The 12,442-nt window shown below is 43.3% G+C and overlaps 1 protein-coding gene across 5 annotated transcripts in view; it reads left to right on the forward strand.

The window, feature by feature from the left end:
* LOC109302962 (cystathionine beta-synthase-like) overlaps nucleotides 1–12,442 on the forward strand; it is a 66,297-nt gene that overhangs the window by 938 nt on the left and 52,917 nt on the right. The window contains exons 2-3 of one of the 5 annotated variants that reach the window (XM_019524941.1): nucleotides 8,046–8,112; nucleotides 9,652–9,872. In XM_019524941.1, coding sequence (XP_019380486.1) covers nucleotides 9,831–9,872 — 42 coding nt within the window. In that variant the 5' untranslated portion in view covers nucleotides 8,046–8,112; nucleotides 9,652–9,830. Of the gene's footprint in view, nucleotides 1–8,039; nucleotides 8,113–9,651; nucleotides 9,873–12,442 lie in introns of all 5 variants that reach the window. The other 4 variants (XM_019524938.1, XM_019524940.1, XM_019524942.1 and 1 more) reach the window with 4 other exon arrangements.

The raw sequence follows: 12,442 nt of genomic DNA on the forward strand, positions 1-12,442 counted from the left end.
CCCCCCCCCCCCTTGACATTTGGCTGCCTTCTCGGCCTGGTGGATGAGCTTTGGACAAAGTGCCGCCTTTGCAATGCAAAGGAGTGTCAGAAAATGTGTAGCAGTCTGGCCACAGTGCAGACACCAGAGCCTGCTCTCTGCGTCTCCTGTTCCAGGCCTCGCTGAAATCCTGAGTGCTGCTCATTTGCTGCGCTACGAACGGGATCCTCTTTAAGCACCAAGTGCAAGCTTGGGTTACAAATGGCTTTTGCAGGCATGGGGTTAGAATTGCTTTCCCCATTCACAGCATGCAGGAGAAAAGGTTTTGGACCAGATTGTGTCCTGACAAAATTTCAATTGTGCTGGAGCCTAGTGGTTTAATTGTACTTAGGTTAGGGTCTGTGCTCTGCTGAATAGTTCAGAGAAAATAATGTTGCTGGACTAAATAGACATGTCTACATGTGCAAATAGTGCACATGAAGAAACTCTTGGGGCTTATTACTCTGGAGTTTTTTGCTCCTGGGTGCACCATTTGAACATGTGCCTGGGAGCAATTACCTCTGAAGCAATTGGCTCTGGAATTTATCCATGTGCAGCGTATGGAGCCTAATCAGGGCAGCCCCAGCTGGCAAGCAGCCCCAGGGGTCAGCCTGCCAGCCCGGGGCTGCTCTAACCAGGCTCACTGTGCTGTGGAGGGGCTGGCTGGGGCAGGAGGGTGCTTCAGCATGGGGCTAGCCTGCAGGCAGCCTCTGTGCTGAAGCACCCTCATGCCTGAGCCAACCCCATCAGCATGTGCATTGCTGCACATGAAAAAACTGCACAGGAGTTTATTGCCCTGTATTTACAAGTGTTACCGTGCTGCAGAGTTTATTAATTTCCTGTGCCCTAATCCCCACATGTAGATGCTGAGACATTGACTGCAGAGCTAATTAGTCAGCTGGTGTAGACACACTCAGGATGATCTTTTGTGAAGTATCTTGTTAATGGTTTGATTTGATTTCTTCCTCTTCCCACTGATGTCCCTGCCCTGATGAATTTTATTGTCTTTCCAGCCCCTGAAAACCAGATCACAATGTGGATGGTTTTGTTTTTTTAAATGTGTTTGGGAGTCATTTATTTCCTAGTGGTGAACAGAAAGATGGGATTGAAAGTAGAAGGATAACAAGAGTTATGGAATACTGAATTGCAAGGAAAGGATGGCCCTGCAGGGAGTGCTGAATGAGAGCATGTTCTGTAATGCTTGAGTTTATTTTTCTAATGGCTATGAAGCTATAAGCACAGAACCTTGGGAGGGCTCCAAGTCTGCTACTCTGATGCCTACTGTTTTTAAAAGAACCTCCCTTATTAGCCTGATAACACAGACCACATTTAAAGTTTTCTCATGCTTGTGAGAGAATCTCCAAGTTTTTCTTCCTGTCGGTTACAGGCTTGGCACTGGCTCTTTGCCCATCCTGGGGAGATGGTTCTGCCCAGGACCCTCCCTTACATATTTTTTCTTACCTGTTTGGCAGTATTTGCATAGCTTGTTGGGACAGGAATGTGTTTTCCGAAGGGAGCCAACCTCCTCGGCAGGCATGCCACGCACCCTCCCAAAATGCCACTCCAGTCCTCTTCCCCTGCGTGATCTGCTGCTCTGCTCTCTGCTTCCTTCCCTGTGCTATTTGCTTGATCTGCTTGCTTTCTGCTTCCTACTTTTCGGGGTCTGTTCTCCCTGTCCCCCTCCTAACCTGCCATGTCGCACACACAGGCTGCCCGTGGCACTTATGCAGCTGGCTGGCCATCCCTGTTTTATGGCCTGTCCAACTTGAGGAGTTCTTGAACCTGACAAGAACCTTTGAGAGCTGCCACAGTAGAACAGATTACTAGTAATGGTCAATTCAATGGCATTTTTATTGATGGTAATGGTGAACTTTATATTTTTTCTTTTCCCTGTTTTAGATAATCCCCTGATTCTCATAGGAAACCTGCATGTTTTCAAGAGCTCAATCCTGAAGAATGTCGAGCACTATGGCCCCGATCCGCTGAGCTAATCAAGCATGTGCTTGCCAGTTAAACAAACAACTGAATTTGGGCCGGCATGCTCAGTCCCTTGCAAAACTTCTCTTTGAAGGAGAAGGCCATTCTAGAGGAATAAAAATGGGGCCTGGGAATTTTACATATGAGAATAAAAGGGTGTGTGAGTGAAAGAGATAACAAATCAATGCTGCTGCTGGAGGTTACCTGAAAAACCCCCCCAAAAAAAACAGGTTTGCTGTTGTCTGGTAATTCTGAGTGTGAGTGGAACCACAGCACAAGCAAAATTCAGTTGCCTGCTGTTGCTGAGATGAGTTTCTATATCCTAGTCCAACTGCTTGAATTGATATAATTCTGTTTTTGACAGTGACTCTGCAATTCTGGGTCTGTAATGTAACACTTGCCATTTGTGGTTTTGGAGAAGGAGGCCTGTGGCTCAAAGCCTAGTATTTAACTGGTGTGGGTGATTAAACAGCAGTGAGCTAAAATGAAACAAGATGACAAAATCCCCCATGCATTTTTGTTTTGTTTAATTTAGAAAGAGAGTTATGAAGTTGTTGTTAAGCTTTTATTATGATGTAGCTCTGCTTTTGGCAAACCCACAAACCCACTCTAATACGGTTTGTCTGCCAAAGAAGCAGGTAATTTTCTCAATGTGATAAGCATAACCAAGGCAAAGTTCTATCTTAAGGCTGTTGTATAGTGATTTTTATCTGCTATGTTTAATCTTACGTTGTGTTATGTAAGAAGCATCACTTGTGCCACGTGACTTGTAAGGGGGAGCATCCAGAAGCAGTTTGTTTTGATTGAAAGAGCAAGACTGCTGAGCTAGGTTAATTTTTTGTTTTCAAATGTTCACTGGTTAGTCTATGACTTGCCTCCAGTCTAAGCTCTTTCCCTCTGTCTGCTTCAAGGTTTTTATTATAGCTGGGGCCAGGGGCAGATCTAGGGCTTACACTAGTGCACTCACACCCTCCCTCTGATTTCGTCAGTTGAATTCATGGTTTATTACAAATCTACCTAGTTCCTTCTGAATTCCTTATTTCATGGGTGTTAATGATCCTCTCTCCTTTTTAATGATCTTGATGTTCCACTAATCAAGCTAGCCTTTCTTCTGCAATTCTGTTATTCCTTAGTTGCTTCTGGTAGCTCCTATTTCAAAGCCTTCCAAACTGTTTTTAACTCATTCCAATAAAGCTAAGGGACCTGAACCTGTTCAGCCTCCACAAGAGAAGGCTGAGGGGGGATCTAGTGGCTGTTTAAAAACTAGTCAGAGGGGTCCAGCAGGCATTGGGCGAGTCCCTGTTCCGCCGAGCACTACCAGGAGTGACTAGAAATAACGGTCACAAGCTGGCAGAGGGTAGATTTAGGCTAGATATCAGGAGGCGCTACTTCACTGTCAGGGCGGCTAGGATCTGGAACCAACTTCCAAGGGAAGTGGTGCTGGCTCCTGCCCTGGGGGTCTTTAAGAAGAGGCTTGATGCCTACCTGTCTGGAGTCATTTGAGCCCAGTTTTTCTCCTGCCCGGGCAGGGGGTCGGACTTGAAGATGTCCAAGGTCCCTTCCGACCCGACTTCTATGATATGATTCTATGATCTGCTCAGGTCCCTTCCAGCCCTGCAAACAAACTATAAAGTTCTATTTGTTTTTGTTTTGATCTTAAACTGAATAATATAGCCCTAGGCCCCTGGCATATTAATAAAGTTTCTAGTTTCTTTTTACCTGCAGAAAAATATATGCTGTGTTATATAGGATGATGCACCACACCACCCATATCCCCCTTTTCAAAATCCTAGATCTGCCCATGCTGGGGGCCTCTCTACATACACACCTGAACTGTTTATTTAAAAATGGGATTTCTTTTTTTCTTTTTTTATCTGAACAGCTGGGATATACTTACCTGAATTTAACGCAGAAAGAACAGGCATACATCAATACCTGAAACCACTGTGTTTCAGTTGAATCAATTTGAAATAAGTTAAATCTGTTCAAGTCTGTGTGCTGACTAGACCTGAGCCTCTCATTTTTACTTTCTCCTACCAGAAATGTGTCAGTCACAACTGCTAATCTCCTCTGCATTCAGTGGGAACAAGTACACCTTTCTGCCAGCTTTTATCACAGATGCCACCCCAACAAAATATATGACATAGAAAGGACCTTGGTAGAGCATAGTTCTTGGGGAAGCCTGTGAGCCAGTGAACTGTGCCAGGAACCAAGCTGAGAGTCCACTTTTTCCAGTAGTTAGCCATGGGCAAGCCACTTGATTTTTGGTGCGTTGTATAATTGAAAGAATAATACTTCTCTTGCTCTGACTAGTAAAGTATATTCTGAGTTTTACAGATGAATAGTATAGTTCTCCATACTTACGTTTTGAGTAGAGAAACATCAGGTCTATTGTAAGTATAGACAAGAGTAATCTGCTCTAATACAGAACTGGATAATGAAAATGAAGGTCTAGGGTTACTTAAAATTAAAGACAGAAGTTTCCTGGTTTCTTCTTGTAACGCTCTCTCATTAAAAAGTCTCTTCTAACTTGTCAGACTAGTCCCAAAAAAGCTGATTTGTTGATTCTCATGCAAAGTGAGGACATGCCAGAAATCATGTCCCTGCTCACTACGCCAGTTTTACCAGCTCCATAACTGCTTACATGCAATCCTCCTCATCTGGGCAAGATGGCAGAATAGAACATTTTGCTGTCCTTAGGCCAGAAGTTCTTAAACAAAACATTTACAGTTCCTTTGCCAGAATAGCTGTAAAATCCTGGAGCATTAAAAAGGCAGGGGAAAATTGTAACGCTTCCATTTCAAATCGCAAAGTATTTGGATGTACTAATCCAAGGTTGAAGATGATTATTGATCCAGGGAAAAGCTTGCATCCACATCTTCCCCTATTGGATGAGATCACTGAGAGAGAATTAGTCTTTTAACTCTGGAATCCTCTAGGGGCACATCTGCACCCCCTCTTCTCAGATGTCTTTTTTTTCCAGAACCAGAATGTGATTATTTCAATCCCCAGTAATTTCAGATTGGTCCTTGGCTGATGCGACTGACACAGACTGACTGCTCTGAGGGAGTCGCAAAGAGAGCATAAAATTACCTGTGGCATTAGTGGTCTTCCTAGAGGCTTCTAATGGCTGTGTGTGGTATCCAGATGTTACAGCAATACCTATAAGAGGCAAAGCTGGGAAGGATGCTAAGTACCCACTCCAGCAAAGCACTTAAGCCCATGAGAATGCCTGCTGCCTTCAGGTGGATTTTTTGCATGCTTGAAGTAAAGTATATCCCATTCTCAGGCCAAGGCTGAAGGGACTTGTACACTTTACCTCCTCTTTGGCAGTCAGATCTTAGTATTGTTGACTCTGATCCACCAGATCTAAGTTGTGGACCTGCCTTTTGGACAAAATTTTAGCTGCAGGCAGGACTCGGAAACTGCGCAGACAGGATCTAATTGATTCGTTTCTTTTAAATGGTGTGGGAAATACACCCATATGTGAAGTGTTCACGGAACACATTGGATTAATAGCTTTGGAAACTGACATTCTTCATCCTGAAAAAGTGTGGCACAGACACTATTGGGAACAAATTCCCAAGCTGATCTTCAGTCTTGATCTTTACAGCCAGGAAGGCAGAGCAGCTGGAAAATTGTCTTTGGAAGCTCCTGTCTGGGGATGTGGCTCCTGGTTCATCTGGATCTGAACTGAGATTACCAGTGTACCAAACACCCACAAAATGGTAACAGCTTGTAGCCACTGTTCACCTAGCCTGGTGCTTCATAGATGAATACCCTGATTTGCAGTAATAAGAGATCCAAAGCTCACAGCTGGATGCTGTCTGATTGAAGACAGGTCTATAGAAAAGGGGGAGCAGCAGATTTTAAGGACATTTTTCTTCATCTCCCCAAATTTAAGGGATTGGATACAATTAGTATTTTCTATAGATTGTTTTTTTTGGAGTTTATGTTCTAGAAAGTAGTTGACATGAACATTGGAATAAATGCCTTTCCACAGTTTATACGTATTTCCATTCAGCATCTCTCCAGTGTCTTGCTGTGTGTGTGTAGTGGAGGAGGTTAGATCAGCTCTTCTAATTAGCATGGCTAATTTATTCCTAATAAGGGTGTAGCTTTTACAGCCTGGCTAAAAGCTTATTGCCCATGAGAGATTTCCTTCAGGGAGAGGGTTAGTGCTGCTGGCCTACCTTGGCCTTTTTTTATGATGGAGGAGTTTGATAGGGGAGTCAGCACAGCAACACTGCTCCCTGGTAGAGGCTGATGGTAAGGTCCATTGAGTCATAGTACGCCTTGGCTGCCCAGTCTATACCCTTTCTCCAACCCCTCCTTGCCAGCTGCTCATAGGAGGCAGAACAGAAAAAGAGGAGGTTGCTGCAGTTTTCTGTCTCTGCGACTTTACTTCAGATTTATCCCACTTCCTCCATGTATTCCCTACCGGTGGTGGGCCACCAGCAGCAAAGCCCAGTGCAGGTTCTGGCATGAATCTGGTCCTTGCCTCCATCCTGTTGAAGCCCTCCAGAATGTCTTCACTAAGAGGGAGTCATCCTGGGAAAGACGGACAAAACTCTTGAGGTAGAAGCGATATCTTTTATTCGACCAACTAAATAGTAGCAAAAAATTTCTGTGCTACTATTTAGTTGGTCGAATAAAAGATATTGCCTCTACCCCAAGAGTTTTATCTGCCTATGCTTTTAGACCAACGTGGCCCAAACCAATATTCCTCACCCTGGAAAAAGTATTCTTGGAAGTACTCCAGGGTCTTGTTCTTCACAGCAGCAGCTTGTCCTATGTTCTGGTGACTATTGGTAAATATACCAGCGTCTGGGCTAGTGCGGCAAAGATGTTGGTGTATCTGTTTTGTTCGTGGAGTCTTTGCCAAGTGCCAGCCTTGCATTTTTTTTTTCCTGGGAGCAATATCTTCTAAAGTCAATATTGTGTTTCAGGATAGGGATTTTGTGGCAGCTGTGACTATTTGTTCTACTTTCTTCTACCTTGGAATTGTTCCTCTTATGCAAAAATAGTAGTCCCAGCCAGAAACATTGTTTAAAATCCTGAACCTGTGTCCCCTTCTTTCAAAATGAATGTGCTCAAAATCTGGCTGGACACAGCAAATACAGCTTTTCCCTCTTAACAGTTCTGTTATTTCTGGTTAAGCAGAAATAACATCCCTGTGACCAAGTGTAGTTAGTAGTGCTAGTCTGTGGGGTTTGTTGTGAAGCAGACTTCACTGGCCCTGTAAGAAAGGGGATGATGAGGGAGTTTGTAGGGCAGTCAGTATCAGGAGAGGGAGTGTGTGTTTGTGGGGGGAGGAAGATATCCTCTTATCCATGAAATAGGATATAAGGAAGGAGATTGTCTCATGGGAGGGTTTATTGAGGAGTGTGTGAACTAATGAGTAGGGAGTTTCTCTGAAGGAGTAAGGCTTCTTGTAAGCAGCAATCTGCTTTTATTTATATAAATATGAAAAACCACTCCCGCCTAGATATAGAAATATAGGTGGGAGTGGTGTTTTATTTTAATCTCAAAAAATGTGTATTTTGGGTTACTTTTTTTAATCCAAAAATTGAGGATTTTTTTTTTTAATCAGAGAAAACCAGGATCCGTGTTTATAATCTTGTTGGTTTACTGGGGAGCAGTTCTATGGGTTCTTCCCTCCCTGCAATACACAGTCTTTTGTAATGTATATACATATCACTCCATGTTCAGCTGGTAGAGACACAGCAGTGATTCTCAAAGGCTTTGTGAGAAAGACAGCAAAATCTGAAGAGGTCTAGAGTTACTCTTGGAAAACGCCTTCTGCCTTCTTCACTTCCAAATACATTGCACGGAGTGCCTTTGTGGAAACAGAAGGCAGTGTTCAAAGCCCTCTCTCCTTGCCTCTTATCGTTACAGTGAACAATCTGTATTCTTTGTGCCTTGCAGCTGTCTATCGATGAAGCTGGTGATATTGGTTCCATTATGGTGAACACGATGTTGCTCTTCCTTAAGAAGACTTTCATAACATTTTAATGTATTTTCCCTTTTTTCTTTTTTTGAAGGAGAAGGGGGAAAAAACCTTTACTGGAGCCTCTTGAAGCAAGAAGGCTAAAGAGGTGTGGTGGTAAGTACCAGGTGCAGAATTGTTTCTAAGCTACACCCTCCTTGTACAGCAAGTCATAGTAATAAAATAACCATATCCCTTTCCTGTTAACAAACTCTGCCTCCTTTCTTCTGGGACACTCAAGAGGCATTGGCATTGCTACACCACAGGGTTCTCGTTGGACTTGCTTTGTAAACTAGGATTATTTCCTCTTAAATTCTGTTGGCTCCCAGCCTCCAGTGACACCACACACCCGTTCTCACCGAATGCATGCCAGCTTTCTTAGTGATCCTTTACGCAACAATTTGTACACCAAGAGGAGTCACAAAACCCTCTGTAAAAGACGTTTCTTGTATTGCCCCAAATGTACCAAAAATGGCATCATCTCAGGATATTCCAAGAATAAGTGAGTGTTGGGTTCCACTGGGTAGCTGAGATATCCCCTTTTCTACTGATGAGACTGAAATCTTTTAGCCCCGTGTGCTTGTGACAGATTAGACCTTATTGGTACCTGTCTGATGAGCCTTAAGACTGAATTTGTCCTGTGCTGGGCCTCAGACTTATGTAGTTTTTAATTTGGGATGGGATGAGAAAAAGAAAGAAACACTTGACTAAAAGGTTTTAGGTTTGTGGCTTGTTTTATGTTTGTTCTAAATGGTGACTATTTAAACCTGTTTAGGGATTTGGAGCATTCCTGAATCATTGTCAGGGAAGGTAGCTAGTGGGCAGAAGGTAAGTGATCAATGGTGTGTGCTGAATTGCAGACTCCTATACTGAAGTTCATGTATCACGTGGTTCCACCCTCTCATTGCTCTTCCATTGATCAGACAAATATACAGAGGGTGTGTCTCTTTTTACATAAAGTTTGTTTTGTGGTTGAACCAGAGACTAAGCTCCACACTGGGGCCTTGTTCCAGGTGCTGTACAAACATGAAAGTAGATGTGGAACCTACCACAACATGATTACAGAATCTAATTAAAAAAATAAGAAAAAGCGCAGACATTTTGAAAGACTTGAGCCAGATGTACATCTCTGCAGACATGGGAAATCCCCTTTGTGCAGCTGGACTTGGAGATACTAGCTCATTCTGTTACAGGCATAATTTAATTTATAAAACACCAAGACTGTTTTTAGATCTCATTTCCTAACACCTAAATTTTTTTTGTATGCTGCATGCAGTTCTACTGGATTCATACAGGCAGCACTAATTTAACAGTAGGAAGAATTTGCTACAGGTTTGTCTTGTGATTGGACTCCTCCTATGGAGGAAAAGCAGAATGGGAAGAACATTGCCAGTGTTTTCTTTAAGAAGTCATTTCTCAAATTGTTCCCTTGCTGGGTGCCTCTTGTAACACTTATTTGGCTGGTTCATCAAGGGTGCTTCTTCAACGGAGATGAAGGATGGCATTGAATAGGATGAGTACTATCAAAAGAACTTCAGTTGTTCACCTCTGTGAGGGAATCTCCCAACTATTATGTAGTAGTTCAGATTTGGCTTAATTTGGTACCTCTACTGCCCAGCTCTTCCTAATGCTGTATGTTTGCATGTCTTGTCCGCTTTGTTTTGCAGCATCTTGGCTCATTAAAAGCAGCGCACGTGTCTTACACCCAGTAAAAAGTTTGCCTGGCTCAACATTTTAACCTTCATACCCTGAAGCCTTGGAGAACTCATTCTTCTTTGTGAACAGTAGCAAAAAGAGACTCTGGAGTGAATTGAGTCTCTTGTGTATTAAATCCACGCTTAGGAACATGTTGAAATCAGCACTAAGGAGATCTGGTGCCGTGCTTGAGGTACTCAGTCTGATGGGATTCGTTCTGCGGAAGCTTTCTCTTAAGATCTGGCTTTGCTGGCATTATTTTATTGTTTCAGGATGTGAGAAGGTCACAACCCATAGGAAATGTAGCTGTGCCAGCAAAACCCCTTGTTTGGATGCAGCTCTGCTGGTAGACGTGGCTTAACTAATGCTGTTCGTGGTGGTATCGTAACTTGCTACCAGCTGAAAATCCATTCCTACTTCAGACAACATGGCTGTGATAGGAGGCACTACTGATGTAACTCTGCCAGCATTGCTTATAGCAGCAGCAGCTATAACCCAAGGGCTATAGTTCAATGAAAATGAAATGAATCTCTAAGACATAAAGGGGAAGGGCCGTTAAGCTTGAACATAATGTTAGCAGATGACCTGGCAATCTTGTTAAGATGCAAAGCGAGAAGGTAAATGAAACAGAGCTTGGGTAAAGGGCCTTTTTGTTAAGCACAGCTTGACCCAGAGACCTATTGTAACCACTCTTGTAGAGTGCTTTGCCCCTCATCCATAACTGTAGTTTGTCTAACAATTGAGCTACTTCATTCAAAAGCACTAAATTCTGCTCTGCACCAAAATCAGTGGGGCTTCACAGGTTAATCGGGATAGAACTTGGTCTAGATGTGGACTTAATATGCTTTCATTGAGACAGTGGAAACAAATTCATGAGCACAGATGTTTTATTGTTGGGGTACATATCTTGAACATGCTACAGACCTTCAAGCAGGCTAATTGATCTGAGAGAGAAAATAAAGAGCTGGAATATGAGAGTCGGGCACCTCAGGCATGAAAACAGCGTCAGTGATGTTCAAATTTTAGGCTGGCTTGGGGCCAAGGTGGCTCCAATGTGTAACAAGATCAGTTATTGTGTAATTTTGCCTTTTTAGCTGCTTTATCACAAAATCAGCCCTTACAAGAATTTAGCTCCACCCTAACCATTACTAGAAAACAGATGTCTTCTAGTACTGGCTCTGACATGGAACTAAGCTCATACAAGAAAAAGAGAATTTAGATTTCTCCATCCAGTAACAATTTCAAAAAGTTTGAAGTTCTGGTTTTAGCACAGCTCTAGAAAACAGCTTCCAGAGCAAAAGGCAAACAATGATGTCCATCTAATGCAGTGAACGTGTAATCTTTTTTGACAGAATCTTTAACGATTCATAATCTTTCAAGCTAGGGGAGTGCTTAATGTCAACTTCCATGTAAGGTAGTTAGAAAATACAGGAGTTCATTTTCTAAAGTGTTTAAGTGATGCTGTAGCCATGATAGTCTAGGAAATGTGCATGAGGCAAAAATGTTTGTGGATGATCTGTTTTTATTGGACTAACTGCATGGTTGGAATAGACATAGGTAAGTTTTCAGGTATCATAATACTCTTCCTCAAGTCTGTTCCTCAGGTCTATCCCAGACATGCAGTCGATCCAATGAAAGAGATCATCCACAAAAAATCTTACTCTCATTTTTTTAAAGCCATTTCACTGGGCCTTTTTTAGACACAACTTCATCTAAAGACCTGTTTTAACCATCTCTGTGGAACGGACTCCCATATTCCACGTTAGTGAGACGTTGGACAGTGAGTGAGTATTTCAGGAAATGTATTTAGTGGAAAAAAATCTCTTGTAAACCTCTGTAAAACCCTCCATGAGAACCTGCCCTTGTTTACTATCCTGTGTGGTGTGGTGAAAGAACTTCAGGTAGGGGGTTGGTTTGAATTTGTGCGTGAGTTTTTATTTGTTTTGAACAATTTTCCATATGCTCAGACCCATTTCCCTCATTACCTTGCTGAAGAGACTGAGAAGAACCATTTGGCTAGAGACATGCATTGCATATAAACTGGTATAAGCGGTCAGAAACCAGTCCAGACTTGTAACAGAACAGAAGTTCAGTGCACGTAGACTGGCTTCAAAATGGCAGAACACCATTAAAGATAGACTAGGATGGATGTAGTATCAGATTTAAGCAGTTTAGGGTAAACTGGTCTATCAGACTTCTGTGTCAGATTCCCTCCCAACTGAAGTTAGGATGCAGTCCCCCAGCATCCCAGGATGCTTTGCAGCTTATCCTCTCCCCCTCCCTTACTAATGGGCAGGCTAATCTCTGCCTACTACACTCCTGTGTTCCAGCTGAGCTAGGCTGGCCCTGCCTTCGGGCTGGCACAGAGCTGAGGCAGCAAAGCCTTTGCTCCCTAGCCCTGCATCCTGCCTCCTTTTCAGCCCAGTGGGGGAAAGGCAGGAAAGCAGAGCCCCCCCAGCCTGGCCCCAGGCTCCCCTCAAGTTGGGGTCTACCCAGCTAGGAGCAGCTCTACACTGGAGGGGTTCCCCCACTCCTCCCGCTGCCGGCAGGGCTGGCTGCACAGCTCTGCCCCCTATAAGTCTCAGTCTCTGACCCACAGGGGGAGAGGGAAACAAAAGGCTGAAGGAGGTCTCTCAGGCCATTGAGTCTGGTCTTCTGTATTCAGCAGTCACTGGTGAACCAAGGGGTTTATCAAAATTGCCGCTTTAAATCTTCATTCCCTACTCCCAAGATTGATTGATTGATTTTAAGGACTTTTTTTGT

Source organism: Gavialis gangeticus, unplaced genomic scaffold (genome assembly GCF_001723915.1).
Source record: "Gavialis gangeticus isolate Ggan-Ray unplaced genomic scaffold, GavGan_comp1, whole genome shotgun sequence".
Classification (NCBI taxonomy): domain Eukaryota; kingdom Metazoa; phylum Chordata; order Crocodylia; family Gavialidae; genus Gavialis; species Gavialis gangeticus.